At 52.3% G+C, this 15,440-nt stretch overlaps 1 protein-coding gene across 2 annotated transcripts; it reads left to right on the forward strand.

The window, feature by feature from the left end:
* The first annotated feature begins 3,669 nt into the window (after positions 1-3,669).
* Positions 3,670-15,420, forward strand: PEX6 (peroxisomal biogenesis factor 6). 2 transcript variants are annotated; one of them, XM_019457152.2, is made up of 17 exons: positions 3,671-4,601; positions 6,079-6,242; positions 6,750-6,833; positions 9,958-10,060; positions 10,144-10,277; positions 10,924-11,035; positions 11,650-11,858; positions 12,289-12,484; positions 12,675-12,751; positions 12,911-13,043; positions 13,125-13,330; positions 13,457-13,518; positions 13,765-13,873; positions 14,159-14,275; positions 14,400-14,477; positions 14,635-14,774; positions 14,957-15,420. In XM_019457152.2, the coding sequence occupies exons 1-17, from the start codon at positions 3,720-3,722 to the stop codon at positions 15,091-15,093; spliced, it is 2,943 nt and encodes a 980-aa protein (XP_019312697.1). In that variant the 5' UTR covers positions 3,671-3,719; the 3' UTR covers positions 15,094-15,420. The 2 variants fall into 2 exon arrangements, with proteins under 2 accessions (XP_019312698.1, XP_019312697.1); XM_019457153.2 differs by lacking the exon at positions 14,400-14,477 and having other exon boundaries at positions 3,670-4,601.
* The last annotated feature ends 20 nt before the right edge of the window (positions 15,421-15,440 follow it).

Below are 15,440 nucleotides of genomic sequence, written 5' to 3' on the forward strand. Positions count from 1 at the left end.
GACTGGGACCTTGGTGAGATGAGATGAGAATCCTGAGTTTGTTACAGTTTTGGAAAGAGGGTCCCCGTTCCTACTGCAAGTGCTCTGGGATTGGGGAACCAGCTAGATAGGAACCCTTGGGAATACAGAGGAAAAGCTACCTCGTTGTTTGTTGAGTGTCTCAGGAAATACATCTTACTCCCACCCTGCCCAAGCCAATGTCCTAATGGATAAGATCATTTCCTGCCCTCAAGGAGTTCACTGGTGAAGTTCACAGACTTGTATAAACAGATGCTTAAGATACAATGTAATAAATTACACAAACCTAGAGGTGGCTGGAAGAGTATGTTTCAGAAAGTTGACTCCAGTAGACGATTTACTATGTGAAGAAATTGGAGAAGGCTCTAGAGAACAAAAGCCTGTGACCCTTGACCAGGAGAGCAACCTTACAAGACAAAGACCATGGGCATGGAGAAGAAAGGACAGAATTGGGAAATGTGTACAATCAACAGGACTTGATGATTCATTGGAATGTGGGGAAGATGGTAAGGGAAAGGGAGGAGTTGAAGATGAGTTCTGGAGCCGTCAGAAATGTAGAAGGAAAACTGGTGTCATAATGGCAAAGGAAGTAAAAGAGGATTGGTCAATAGTGTCAGATTCCAGGGAATGATTAAGATAAGCTCAAACAGCACCACCTTGATTCTCTAGTTGTGGGTGATCTTTGCAGGAAAGTTTTAGAGAAGTGGAAGGAAGGTTATAATGGGTTGAGTGAGCAAGAGGTATGGAAGTAAAGGCAACAAATGTAGACTCCCATCTTATGGAAGTAGTATTTGGCTCCCAATGATTAATGACAATTTCAAGGTAATACAAAGCAGACTGCCCACCAACCATTATCTGATAGAGGAAAAGCCCAGGAAGAAAGGATATTTATTTGTGGATGGATATTTGTGTCTGTGTGTGTGCTGAAGCAGGCAGGATATCAGACTTATTTACCCATTCCCAAGGCCTCGAGGAGCACTGTAGTCCTGAGGCCTAGGGCTTGCCTGTATAAAGCAGGCATATCTTCTTTGGACCCACCCCACCAACGTCCCAGTCCTTAGACCCTCTGGAAACTGAGGGGACAGAGCCACATAATATAATTCAGAACTACCAAATGGGAACTTCCATCCATTTCAATTCAGGTCCTTAGTACATTCTTTTTTTTTTTTTTTTTTTAATGTTTATTTTTGAGAGAGAGAAAGAGAGACAGAGTGCTAGCTGGGGAGAGGCAGAAAGAATGGGAGACACGGAATCTGAAGCTGGTTCCAGGTTCCTACCTGTCAGCACAGAGCCCAACATGGGGCTCAAACTCACCAACCGCGAGATCATGACCTAAGCTGAAGTCGGACTCTTAACTAACTGAGCCAGCATGGCACCCCAGGTCCCTAGTACATTCTTGCATGTTCCTTTAAGATGTGGAATTGGGGGCACCTGCATGGCTCATCTGACTCTAAGCATCTGACTCTTGATTTCGGCTGAGGTCATGAGCTCACTGTTTGTGAGTTTGAGCCCCACATCGGACTCTGTGCTGATGGTGCAGAGACTGCTTGGGATTCTCTCTCTCCCTCTCTCTGCCCCTCCCCTGCTTGCTCTCTCTTTCTCTCTCTCAAAAATAAATAAATAACTTAAAAAAAAAACTTTTAAAAAATGTGGAATTGGAGGAGCACCTCCAAAAAAAAAATGTGGGGCAACGAGTGGTTCAGTCGGTTAAGCATCTGACTCCTGATTTCGGCTCAAGTCATCATCTCACAGTTCATGAGACTGAGTGCCACATCTGGCTCTTCACTGACACCACAGAGCTTGCTTAGAATTCTCTCTCTCCTTCTCTCTCTGCCCCTCCCCCGCCCAGAGGGATGTTTAAATGAACACTAAAAAAAAATTTTAATAAAAAATAATAAAGCTTATTTATTTATTTATTTATTGAGAGAGAGAGAGAGAGAGAGAGAGAGAGCAAGCGAGCGCAAGTGGGGAAGGGGCAGAGACAAAGGGAGAGAGAGAATACCAAGCAGGCTCCCTGCACCACCAGTGCAGAGCCCAACGTGGGGCTTGAACTCATGAACCGTGCAATCATGACCTGAGCCGAAGTCAGACACTTAACCAACTGAGCCACCCAGGTGCCCCAATGACTCTTGATCTTGAGATCATGAGTTCAAGACTCATGTTGGGCAGATTACTTTAAAAAAAAAAATTGTGGAACTGGGCAATTTCAAGTTTAAGACTAGAAGTACCTCCAGGAACTATAATCATTTAAAAAATATTTTGTCTCGCTAGGAATAGAAATACCTTGTAACATATAAACCTAATATTCAACTCTCAGATTTTCAGGAATGCCTAATGTACAAAGTAGGGGGCTGCCTCAAGCTCTTCAGCTGTGAAGGAAAGAAGTAAGTTGTGCAGTGGTTGGAGGAGAATACAAGGTCCAGAAAAAGTAAATTACCACCTAGGCGCTGGGTGGCTCAGTTGGTTGAGCATCCAACTTTGGCTCAGGTCATAATCTCGCGGTTGGTGAGTTTGAGCCCCACATTGGGCTCTGCACTGGTGGTGAGGAGCCTGCTTGGTATTCTCTCTCTTCCTCTCTCTCTGCCCTGATCTGGGGCTCGGGCTCTCTGCTGTCAGCAAGGATCCTGCTTCGGATCCTGTCCCCACCCCACCCCTTCTCTCCATACCTCCCTTGCTCACACTCTCTTTCTCTCAAAAATAAACATTAAAAAAATAATAATAATAATTTTTAAAAAGCAGATTACCACCAACCAATCCATTGATTCTAAGTGCAAATATATTGTTAATAACTTGAAATGTGGCCTACTAGTGTCCAAGTGACTTGCACAGAGCAGTGGAGGTGGAGACAAGGATGGAATCTTTTTGGGAAGCAAGCTGTTGGTTGGGTGCTCATGACTGAAGCCTTAAACACCTCTCTTCCTCCTGCTCTGCTTCCCATCCCTCCAGGGTAGAAACAGGACATGGGCCTCCAGTCTGCAAGGACTGATGGGGGGGGGGGGGGTGAGGAGCAGAAGGGAGAGCAACCGGTTTTGGAGGAATGAAAAAGCAAAGTTGCTTTGTCTTCACTTCAAGTTTGTTGGGAGTAGAAGGAACAGGACAAGAAACACCGGAACGTGGGTTTTGTGTAGGATGTGTTGAAACAGATGTGGCAGCACCAAGTACTCCAGGACTACGTGAATCACATGTAGTAATCCAGCCAGCAGCCACTACATACCCATAAGCACTGTGAGACCGTTTTATCCTACCACTCCCTCCTGTAACCTTCCCCACAATACCCAAATCCCAGTGCCTATAGTTCCACACTGGAAAGTGTAGGAGTTCCACAGAGTAGTGGAATCCTTCCTAAACACTCCACCCATAGCTCCTAGCACTGGGCCAAGTTGGTCCTGGGCACGCAGGAAGTTCGCTGATCATTCAATTAACTGCTAAGTGCGTGGCAGAAGAGCACGTTAATCCCTAGCAGGCGCTGCAGGCAGATCCCTGCAAACACGGTCTCAAAGGACTACGCAACGGCAGTGAATGCGTTACTGCCACAGAGGCACCAACCCGTCAATCCCAGCCGGGGCTCACCCTCCAGGAGGACGCTCCAGGAATGCGCCGCCCCTCCTACTCTTCTCGCGCCTCCCCGGACGGAAGCGGAAACCGCGTGCGGCGCTGGCCCGGAAGCCGCGCTCCAACGGCTTCCTCGTTGGTCTGTCACCATGGCGCTGGCAGTCTTGCGGGTCCTGGAGCCCTTCCCGACCGAGGCACCCCCGTTGGCGGTGCTGCTGCCCCCCGGGGGCCCGTGGCCTGCAGCGGGACTGGGACTGGTGCTGGCCCTGCGGCCTGCAGGGGAGAGCCCTGCAGGGCCGGCGTTGCTAGTGGCGGCCCTGGAGGGGCCGGGCGCAGGGACCGAGGAGCAGGGTCCCGGGCCCCCGGAGCTGCTGGTTAGCCTCTCGCTGCTGCGGCTCCTTGCTCTGGGCCCTGGGGCGTGGGTGCGGGCACGGCCCGTGCGGCGGCCTCCGGCGCTGGGCTGGGCGCTGCTTGGCACCTCGCCGGGGCCCGGGCTCGGACCGCGAGTCGGGCCGCTGCTGGTGCGGCGCGGAGAGGCCCTGCCAGTCCCCGGACCTCGGGTGCTGGAGACTCGGCCGGCGTTGCAAGGACTGCTGGGCCCAGGGACGCGACTAGCTGTCACTGAGCTCCGTGGGCGGGCCAAACTGGGTCCGGAGACTGGAGACAGCAGCCCGCCCCCACCTCCGCCCGTGGTGTCCTCCTTCGCGGTTAACCGCACAGTCCGGCAACTCCGGGGAGTTCTGGGAGGGACTGGAGATTCACTGGGTGTAAGCCGGAGCTGCCTCCGTGGCCTGGGCCTCTTCCAGGGCGAATGGGTGTGGGTGACCCGGGCCGGGGAGTCGTCGAACACTTCCCAGCCACACTTGGCCAAGGTGCAGGTCCTAGAGCCTCGCTGGGATCTCTCTGAAAGGCTGGGACCTGGCTCTGGGCAGCCAGGAGAGCCCCTCGCTGACGGACTGGCCCTGGTGCCTGCCACTCTGGCTTTTAATCTCGGCTGTGATCCCCTGGAAGTGGGAGAGCTCAGAATTCAGGTAGGATACAGGACTGAGGTCAGGAATGTTTCCACCCCCTTATTCCCTCTTCCTTACCTCAACTGAATTGGAAGAAAAGAGCTGTAGAATTTAGGTCCCTTACTCCTTAGATCCTAATGTCTCTTAGTCTCATTTATCTATTCTCTGTAATCAAAATATAACTCTCCATGGTGTGGTGGTGCATGGGAAGGGATTTCCTCTATTCAGGGGAAAGAAGAGAGGCATAGTCAAATTACCAGGTGTTTACAGTATGTTAATCTACTCAATTACTTGTTGAATTGCTGCAATGTATCCAGAATTGTACTGAATAATATGGAGGATGATACCTCATTGTTTTTGCTCATGCTTATCCTTGACTTCAAGTTCCTTCCTGTTCTTGTAGCCTCATCTGTTAAAATCCTACCATCCTTTCCTTTTAAAGCCCATCTAAAGATGCCACCTTCTCAAAGCCTTACATAATCTTACCACATATTTAACATAAATTCTTCCTCCTGTAGCATTTTGTATCTTCCTTAGGGTATTTATTTTCTGCCCTGTTACGATTATGTACTCTAATTCTCAGTTGTATGTTGTAAATTCCTTGAAGGGGAGGGCTCTTTATTATCTTTAGTGCCTGGGGTTGGATTTTAATATTTTTTAAAAATGTACCTAAGAGAAGCTTTTGGCTTAGATTACTTCAAGAAGATTGTTGTATTTGGGGGAACAAATATAGTCTAATATTTAATGAGGCACCTAGATGTGTGGTTTAGGCCTGCACTGTCCCATATGGAAGCCACTAGCCACATTGTGGCTTTTTCAATTAATTAAAACTAAATAAAAATTAAAACTCAGTTCTTTGGTTGCTTTAGTCTCATCTCAAGTGCTCGATAGCACATGTAGATAACATCTCTAGCACTGTAGAAAGTTCTGTTAGATCATGCTGGCATAGCCAATTAGTGCTATAAGATGTCAAGAAGGATATAAGATATGCATGAATAGGAGTCTGGTGTGGGTTTCCTTTTGAATGGAGGAAAAACTCTGGAGTCCTCAGACTGGAGCTCATTGAGCTGAACCAATCCTGTCAGCTTTACTGAGATCGTATCCGTTTCTCACAGCCTGAATTCAGAGTGTCCCCACTAATGTCCAATTAATATCAATCCCAGTTTTTGCCTGGTGGCTACTCAAAGGGCTTGTGGGAATGAAGTGTCTTTACCACTTTACTGACTCAGGGCCAACTTAAAGTATCACAGAAAGATTATTTTTACTGGGGAACTGTTTGGAGCCAGAGTCAGAAATCTCTTCCTGGTGCCCATTAGGAGGAGAGGTTTCTGTTTCCAGGGAAGAGATACAGGTATTCAGTTCTGCTGCCTTAGGCCTCCCCTCCCACGGGCCTTGTGGATAGAGGATGCAAATAGAAATATTGGCTGCTAAAGTTAAGGTAGGGCAGAGCCTGACTCCTTGGAAGAAGGTTATAAGGTGGTGGTTATTTCTCTAATAGAGGTACTTGGAAGGCTCCAGCATCCCTGAAGACAAAGGAAGCTGCTCAGTGCTGCCTGGGCCTCTGTTTGCCAAAGAGTTACACATCGAAATTGTGTCCTCTCCCCACTACAGCACGAATGGAAATTATGACCATGTTCTTTACCGGCACTTTCAGACACCCAGGTTAGCTGCTTCCCCCTTTCAAGAAGATAGCATCTCACCCTTGTTGCTCTCCTCCTATCCCATGCCTTAGATTCAGGTCCCACAGAGCCTTTGACTTTACAAAGCCACATTTTAAGCAGTATTGCGGCTAGATGCCTCTTGGTGTAGCAGGCGGTCCATAGAAGAGAAATTGGTACCGTGAGGTGAATCTGGACATTCTAAACTGAGGAACCTATGAATTGAGAGGGCCCCCAAAGAGCCAGGACTCAGCTTCGCCCCCTCACTGCTCTCTGATCCTCCTTTCTAGCCTCTCTGCCATCTCCCTCCCTCCTCCCCCCCCCCCCCCCCCCCCCCCCCGCCCCGCCGTGGTTCATTCTAGGTCAGACTTGTTCTCTGAACAACCGCTTGGGATCTCTGGGTGGGCAGTAGGTCCCTATGGTCTGCAGGTTGGGAGTGGACGTGGGGATATGTCAGGCCCATGTTCTTGACTCTCATTGTGAGCTGACCAGGGCCACTGCTGTGTTGCAGGGCAGTCCAGGAAGGGGATGTTCTGTGTGTGCCAACAGTTGGGCAAGTAGAGGTCCTGGAAGGAAGCCCAGAGAAACTGCCCAGGTATGCAGCTGCCTCCTGTCCTACAGTTGGGATTTTTAACCTGGGTGCAAGAGTTCTACGATCCCCTCCCTGCAAGTTGTGTGGAATAATTTTGTATATAAGGAAATACTGCTGTTTTTGTCATGTACATTTTTCTAGAGAAAAGGTACATGCTTTCTTCGGGTTCTCAAATGGGTGCAGGACTGAAAAAAGATAAAGAACCACTGCCTACTGCCTGTGGGAGGTGTTTTATCCTCAACTTGTTGGGTGGTCATAGGTAATGTAAAGCATTAAGAAGTTTAAGAGCCTAGACCAACATGAGACTCCTTGCTTTTCCTTCTCAACCACAGTGTTGTTTGCACCAGGTTTCGGGCCACACTTCCCATATACTCAACATAAAGAGACCCAAGCTTTGATTTCTGCCCTAATCGATAGTGTGTGCACATGGAGCTTTTCAATCCTATCTCCCAAAATGGGGGAAAGAGAGATTGCTGCTGTTATTGAGGGGCCTTCTCTTTTTCTTTATCCTCAATAAAGAGAAATATAAGCATGACTGAGCCAAGCACCCAAAACAGGGAGTCCATCCTTTTGCCACCCTGTCGACTCTGATCACAGGGGTTCCGTGTAAAATGGTGAGGCAGAGAATTCAGAGACTGCTTTGTGAAAGGGGAGAATGTGTAGCCTGATACCCCAGGACTGATTTCCTATAGTGATGTCCTAGAAGGAGAACACAACCGATTGACACGCTAAGCCAATGTTCAGGGGATTTCAGTGAGGTGATGGGACCAGCCTGAAGGAACTGAGGTTTAAGAGTTGGCATGCCCAAGGTCTCTGGCCTAGTCAGCTTGGGTCCTCTGCCAAGGCAGATGCCTTGTCTGGAGCACCTGATTCATCCTTGGTCAACATTCAGAGCTTGGTTCACTCAGAGTTGTGGTACTCAGATGAAGCGCCTGGTAGTGCACGTTGTAACCCCACTTGATGCTCACGGCGCCTCTTTGAGCTTTCCCAAATCAAATCTACAACTGGGGCCTCGTAGAAAGTGCCAGGCCTGTATTAGTCACTTCTGTCTCCCATCTTAAATATAGCAAACATCTATGAGCTAGCTTTCTGTAGGAAACCTACAGAATGCCCACCCTTTGTACCTTCAGAGGAAAGTAGGCACTGGACCCTTCTGAGATAGACCAGCAAGCCTGTTCTGTTCCTGGATGTCTGCTCTTCTGGCCCTTTAGCGGCCTGCCTCTCTCTGGCTGCTGAGCACACAGTTCTTCCCCTGAGTAGGTCCTGGAAAGCAGGGTTGGGGTCAGCAGGTTGGCCTAAGGACAGATAGAGATGAGTGCTTTAGCCCTCCTCCCCCAGACCTGGTAAGGAAAGCCCTGCTAGGAGGCTCCTGAGATCCCTGGAACAGAATTCCAGTGTTGGTAGTGTAGCTTCTTCAGGCTCTTCCACGGTTCCACCTCCCCAAAGCAGGCCAGCAGGATCCAGCTGCACTGTCTCCCGTCTGGCTCTTAATAACACACAGCATTCCCCAGAAATACCCAGATGTGTTCTAGAAGTCTGCTCCTTGCACTCACTGAGATGGTCCTACCGCTGTCCGTGGAAGGGGAGTTTCCCCCTAACCCTCCACAGTGCTGTTCCTCCTTGGATTCCACTGCTTACCATGTGCACTGTGACTCAGGAGTGAGATTCCAGGTTATAGACCCACCCACTGTTCATGTATACTGAATAGTAGTAAGTCACAGTCTTCTTTATGTTCTAGTTTTTAACCACAATAACTGCCCACCCTAAAGTTGGCAAGAGTTCACAATACCAGTCTGGTATGCCTGTCCCCTCCGCCTTGAGTTATTCCCACCAATCCACTTTGCTGCCGGAGTAAACAGTTTTATGACTGCGAGACACGGTGAACAGCAATTTGCACCGATTGGAACTTCGAGAGGCCCAAGTCTGGGCCAAGTCATTGCCTTTCTACCTGAGGATTAAAGAGGAGGGTGGGTCATCATTTTTATCTGGAAAATTGGGCTAGTAGCTCCTACCCGCTCCCCCACTCTGCACCCTTAGGACACTGAAGAGCCCTAATTCACTCTGACACTAGCAGTGACTTGCACAGCCTTGGTTATGGCTGGGGGAGCTTTTGAAAAATACAGATGCCTGAGCCTCCTCAGACCTATTGGAGCAGAATCAAGGTGAAGCTGGGGCCTGTGAAGTCTTTTAACTTTTTCCAAAGGAGAGAAAAATGCTAACTTAAAAGGCTGAGATGGGGCACCTGGCTGGCTCAGTCTGTAGAACATGCAATTCTTAATCTCGGAGTCGTGAGTTCAAGCCCCACATGGGTTTAGAGATCACTTTAAAAAAATTGAGATATAATTCATATGCCATGAAATCCACGTTTGAGGTGTACAATTCAGTGGCTTTTAGTAGATTCACAAGGTTATGCAACCAACACCACTAATTGCAGAATATTTTCATCACCCCAAAACCCTACCCATTAACAGTCACGCTGTACTCCCTCCATCCCTCAGCCCCCAGCAATTACCATCTGCTGAATGGAATCCTACAACATGTGGCAGATACTGATTTTCAGAAGTTTTACAGATCATTCTGATGTGCAGCCAAAATAGAGAATCATTAATCATTAGATGTCTTTAGTAAGGTATCTGCAATTTGATTTTGTGGATTATTGAATAAGAACCAAGGAGCCCTTCCTGCTGAGGCTTTGGAAGGCCTTGGGAGGTATGAATTTGAGGGGAAGACAGTAGTCTGAAGCCAGTGAAAATGGCCAGATGATCATTGCTTAGTGCAGCTGTGTCTTCTGCCATCGGAGTGGGTGGGTAGGCCATTCACCCGGAGAATCACGCCCCCATGGCTCCCTGATGGCTGTCATGAGGGATGTGGAGGATAGTTATGGCTCCTGCCCTCAAAAATGTACATGGGCCAGCCTGGGAGATGAGGAAGACCATTTGCTTTCTTCTACCCCTACTCCTCTCCCCTTCCCCACCCCCCACCATGCCATAACTCTCATGTCCATTACTCATGCTGCTCTTGAGTTTGTCCCTGCTGGGGACCTCTATGATTGAGACAGCCGCCTTGTCCTCAGGGAGGGGTGTATGTGGGCTCTGGGTCTGGGATTCATGGGGCTTCTTTCCTTCAGGTGGCGGGAGATGTTTTTTAAAGTGAAGAAAACCCTTGGGGAAGCTCCGGATGGGCCAACGAGCGCCTTCTTGGCAGACACCGCCCATACCTCCTTGTACTTGGTGAGGCCCTGGGGATGGGAGTAGACCTGGGAAAGAGGCAGAAACAACTCCCAGACACTAAAGCTTCCTGCCACCTTTCACAGGTGGGTTCTACCCTGAGCCCTGTTCCAAGGCTCACTTCAGGAGAATCCACTCCCTGGAACAGCTTGTCTCCTCCGGGCCTGGAGGCCTTAGTGACCGAGCTCTGTGCTGCCCTGAAGCCTCGCCTCCAGCCAGGGTGAGTGAGGCCGTGGCCTCAGGGTGTGAGGAAAGCCTGCTCAGAACATCTCTGGAGGGGCAGGGGGCTGGACAAGTAGTTCCTAATGCGCTGGCCGGAGTGGGATTGGGTGGACCTCCCTCAAACTAGCATGCCCAGGCCACTCGCCCATGTCCTTTCTGTAAGCAAATTCCTAGGCTCCTTTCTGGGGATAATCTCCATCCTCCAGGGTCGGCTGGGGAGGAAGAATCTCTACCAGAGACAGCTGTCTCTGAGACTGCCCTTCCCCTTGGGGAGCTCACTACCCATTCTGTCCTTCACCACCCTGGCCCCAAAAGATGCAGTTCCTCATACCACTGGCCTAAGTGTAGATACAGACCCTTCCCTAATTCCTCGTGATTCCAGACCAGACGTAACAGTCAAGGCTTTACTGAAGGCAGCGACAAGGGAGTTGTCCTGGCTGGTGGACATACTCCATGCCCCCTCCAGAGCACCACGGGTAGTATGGGAAATACAGCCTCACCATATGGAAACAGCCCTGGAGGAAAGGGGATGCCTCAAGAAAAAAGAAACAGGCTGTCTGCTTTCTAGATCCAAGGACCCCTGTTACTGAGGGCTCTCAACTTTGAGAGAATGGAGGAGACAAGTGTCTGTTCTCTGGTTGCAGAGGTGCCCTCTTGACAGGAACCAGCAGTGTCCTTCTCCATGGTCCCCCAGGCAGTGGGAAGACCACAGCTGTCACTGCAGCCTGCAGCCGCCTTGGCCTCCACCTACTGAAGGTGAGGGTACCTGGAGAGTAGAACCCCGACCACATTTCCCCAGCCCAGATTCTCCTTCTCCCTTCCTCCCTGGCCTGGCCCTAATGCCTCGGCCCAGTGGGCCAGTTGGTCAGGCAGATTCCCATGATTCTCAGCTACTAAGAGAGACTTTAAAAAAGGAGGGGGTTTGGGGTGCCTGGGTGGCTCAGTCAGTTAAGTGTCCGACTTCAGCTCAGGTCACGATCTCACGGTCCGTGAGTTCGAGCCCCGCGTCAGGCTCTGTCTGGGCTGATGGCTCAGAGCCTGGAGCCTGCTTCCGATTCTGTGTCTCCCTCTCTCTCTGCCCCTCCCCAGTTCATGCTCTGTCTCTCTCTGTCCCAAAAATAAATAAACGTTAAAAAAATTTAAAAAAATAAATAAAAAAAATAAAAAAGGAAGGGGTTTGAAGATTTTGTTGGACAGTCCAGGGAATGAAGTTAGAGCAAAGAAGAGGTAGGACTTGGCCAGTGTTACCTTCTCCCCCATCCCTGCTCTCTAAAAAGAAGATGGCCAACATCTTCTGGCTCCTCTCCCCGCCATTCCTGCCTCAGTCACACCTGCCCCTTGCTCACAGACCATCGGGGTCTCCTCCCCAGGTGCCCTGCTCCAACCTCTGTGCAGACAGTAGCGGAGCTGTGGAGACAAAACTGCAGGCCATCTTCTCCCGGGCCCGGCGCTGCCGGCCTGTGGTTCTATTGCTGACAGCCGTGGACCTTCTGGGTCGGGACCGTGATGGGCTCGGTGAGGACGCCCGTGTGGTGGCCACGCTGCGTCACCTCCTCCTTGATGAGGACCCCCTCACCAGGTATTATACAGAGCTGGGTCTGTAAAGGGGCAGGGCCAAGCCACCCTCATCTCTCTTCAGCCTTTTGCCCTCTCTTCCTCAATGGCTTCTCAGACATCCTGCCCATTTGGCCATTCTCCAGACGGCCCTGAGCAGAGGAGCTTGGGGTATTCAGAGGGAGGAGGATGTGCTCCCTCGTGTTTTGTGGGGAGCACTAGAAAAAAAGCACAGGCTCTACCCTCAGTGAGCTCCCTGTGTGAGGGGGGAAGCATAGGTCCCCCTCTCAAGGTATGCCCATGGAGCCCCATCCAGGAAGCTGTGGGGTACTCACCTCCTCTCCCATCCCAGCACCCACCCACCTCTCTGCCCTACAGCACCAGCCTCCTGATAGGACAGGGCTCAGGGGCTGCCAGCCACATTCTCACCCTCAGTGCCCACTCCATGTCTGCAGCTGCCCGCCACTGATCGCTGTGGCCACCACAAGCAAGGCCCAGGACCTGCCTGCTGACGTCCAGACAGCATTTCCTCACCAGCTGGAGGTGCCCGTGCTGTCAGAGGGGCAGCGGCTCAGTGTCCTGCGGGCCCTCACTGCCCATCTCCCGCTGGGCCAAGAGGTGAAGCTGTCACAGCTGGCACGGCGGTGCGCAGTGAGTACTGAGGCGGGCACAGGCCTCCCCGCATTCTGAGCCGCGGTGGTACGATCCAGCTGCCCTGCGAGTGAGGGTAGAAAACCCCGAGGCTTCAACACTGGGGCCTCTGCGCCAGCTGGGGGACTAGCCTCCTGAGGGCTCTTGCCAACTGTGCCCTGCTCATGTGTCCTTTCCTGTGGTTCCCCAGGGCTTTGTGGTAGGGGATCTCTATGCCCTTTTGACCCACAGCAGCCGGGCAGCCTGTGCCAGGATCAAGAACTTGGGGTAAGGAAACTGGGCACAGGAGGGAAGAGGAGGCAAGAGGAACTGTGGGTGGGTGGATGGGTGGGGGCTGGCGGGGGAGGGGAGGAGAAACCAAGACCCCGATGGGAAGGATGCTGTACGTCAGGTCCTCCAGAGGCCTTCCTGGGTTTCTCTTTGCAGTTTGGCAGGCGGCTTGAGTGAAGAGGATGAGGGGGAGCTGTGTGCTGCTGGCTTTCCCCTCCTGGCTGAGGATTTTGGGCAGGCACTGGAGCAGCTGCAGACAGCTCACTCCCGGGCCATTGGAGCCCCCAAGGTAGAGACTCCAGGTCCTTGGAGGTAGGACTGCAGCTCTCTTCACCACCATATCCCCAACCATGCACTTTCCGTCTCCTAGATCCCCTCGGTGTCCTGGCATGATGTGGGCGGGCTGCAGGAGGTGAAGAAGGAGATTCTGGAGACCATTCAGCTCCCTCTAGAGCACCCAGAGCTTCTGAGCCTGGGCCTGAGGCGCTCGGGCCTTCTGCTCCATGGTCCCCCTGGCACTGGCAAGACCCTCCTGGCCAAGGCAGTAGCCACTGAATGCAGCCTTACCTTCCTCAGGTGGCGAGGGGGTGTGGGAGGGATGGTGGGCAAATTGGGGGCCGCAACAGGCTGGGGAGCAGGAGGGGCTGGCTGAGAGGTCACTTGTGTGTTTATGCATCTGACAAATCTCATCCTCTCCTTCAGCGTGAAGGGGCCCGAGCTTATCAACATGTATGTGGGCCAAAGTGAGGAGAATGTGCGGGAAGGTGAGTGGGTGAGGAGGGGCCCAGGTTCTAGCCCTTCCCAAACCCCGATGGCCCTTGTGCTGCCTACCAACACCCCCAGGCTGCTCCTGGTCTTTCTAAGTTCTCACGGTCCTTTCCACAAAGGACCTCCCCAGGGTGGCCTAGTACCTGGAGGGATGAGTTGTCACACCTGGCTCTTCCTCCCCTATCTCCTGACTTTAGACCCCCCTGAGCTTCCCCCTCCTGTGTGTCCCTTTCTCTCCTCAGTGTTTGCCAGGGCCAGGGCTGCAGCTCCATGCATTATCTTCTTTGATGAACTGGACTCCCTGGCTCCAAGCCGGGGGCGAAGTGGAGACTCTGGAGGTGTGATGGACAGGTGGGGGTCTGAGCCAGAATGGAGTCTGGGGTCCAAGACGGAGGGATGGGAGACAGGTTGCAACAGTGTTCAGCACCCAGAGTACCTGTCATTCCAGTTCTGAAATAGGGGCCTTGGAGTTGGGTGGGGGACGTTGAAGGGAATGGGGGGCTTGCCTGGAGGGGTGTACAGGGCACAGCCGAGCAGGTGGCCCTGTGGAGAAGACCTGTAAGGACAGGCACTGCTGGTAGGGCAGGGGCCGAGGAAGGGCCAAGGACTCTCTTGCCTTCATGTCCTGATTTGTAGGGTGGTGTCTCAGCTCCTGGCCGAGCTGGATGGGCTTCACAGCACTCGAGATGTGTTTGTGATTGGGGCCACCAACAGACCAGACCTCCTGGACCCTGCCCTTCTGCGGCCTGGCAGGTGTGCACCCCGTACCTCTCACCTCTACCAGGCCCACTGGGGCCTCTCCCCTGACCCCCATCCCATGCCTCCTCCACTCTCATGCTGGGCTCCCTGACCCTTATGCCCGCCTATTTCCCTAAAGATTTGACAAGCTGGTGTTTGTGGGGGTGAGCGAGGACCGCGCCTCCCAGCTACGCGTTCTGAGCGCCATCACGCGCAAGTATGCCCTGTTAGGGGGAGACTCCCAAAGGGCTTGGGCCTTGGGATGGTCCGGGGATAAATGCAACATGCAGAATAAGCTGGTCAGGGATGCCTCTTGACAAAGTAGGGGATGCCAGGTAAAACTGTTTCTCTCCTTTCCTGTATCTGCACGACAGATTCAAGCTAGAGCCCTCCGTGAGCTTGGTGAACGTGCTGGACCGCTGCCCTCCCCAGCTGACGGGGGCAGACCTCTACTCCCTCTGCTCTGATGCCATGACAGCTGCCCTCAAACGCAGGGTTCAGGACCTGGAGGAAGGTGAGTCACTTGCCAGCCCCAGAGGTCAACCAAAAAGCTAATGGGAACCAGGCCTGGTCCTAGATTTCAGAGGAGGGACTGTTGACCTTTGGGGGACTCTGGGCAAGAAGATGCCTACCCAGGGCTCTGCCCTCCTCGGACACAGGCCACAGCCTCTGTTGCTCCCTGTCATCCCCTCCCAGGGCTGGAGCCTGGAAGCTCAGCACTGCTGCTCACCATGGAGGACCTGCTGCAGGCCGCTGCCCGGCTGCAGCCCTCGGTCAGTGAGCAGGAGCTGCTCCGGTACAAGCGCATCCAGCGCAAGTTTGCCGCCTGCTAGGAGCCTCCTGCAAGCCGGGACCCTGCCCACAGTGGCTAAAGGTACTCAGGTGTCCCCACAGAGACCTGAGAGAGCAAGGGGCCCTTTCTCAACGTGCTGCTATTGCACCCAAAGTCGGCCTACCTTCCCGAGAACCCCAAGGTGCCGAGTAGCCCCACAAGAGCTCAGAGGCATCATCCCCTGCCTACCTGTTCATCCTCCCAGGCCAGCTCCGGCTCCAACACTAAAGACCCTCTGCTCAGAAGGAGGGGCTTGGGCCTGGAGTTCTGGGGTGGGGCACTGAGGGAGTCCAGTCTTGGCTGAAAATAAAATGTATGCTGCCCCCTGCTGGTTGTGGTCTGAAAGGG

This window comes from Panthera pardus, unplaced genomic scaffold, assembly GCF_024362965.1.
Source record: "Panthera pardus isolate Hobbes unplaced genomic scaffold, ASM2436296v1 HiC_scaffold_17, whole genome shotgun sequence".
Classification (NCBI taxonomy): domain Eukaryota; kingdom Metazoa; phylum Chordata; class Mammalia; order Carnivora; family Felidae; genus Panthera; species Panthera pardus.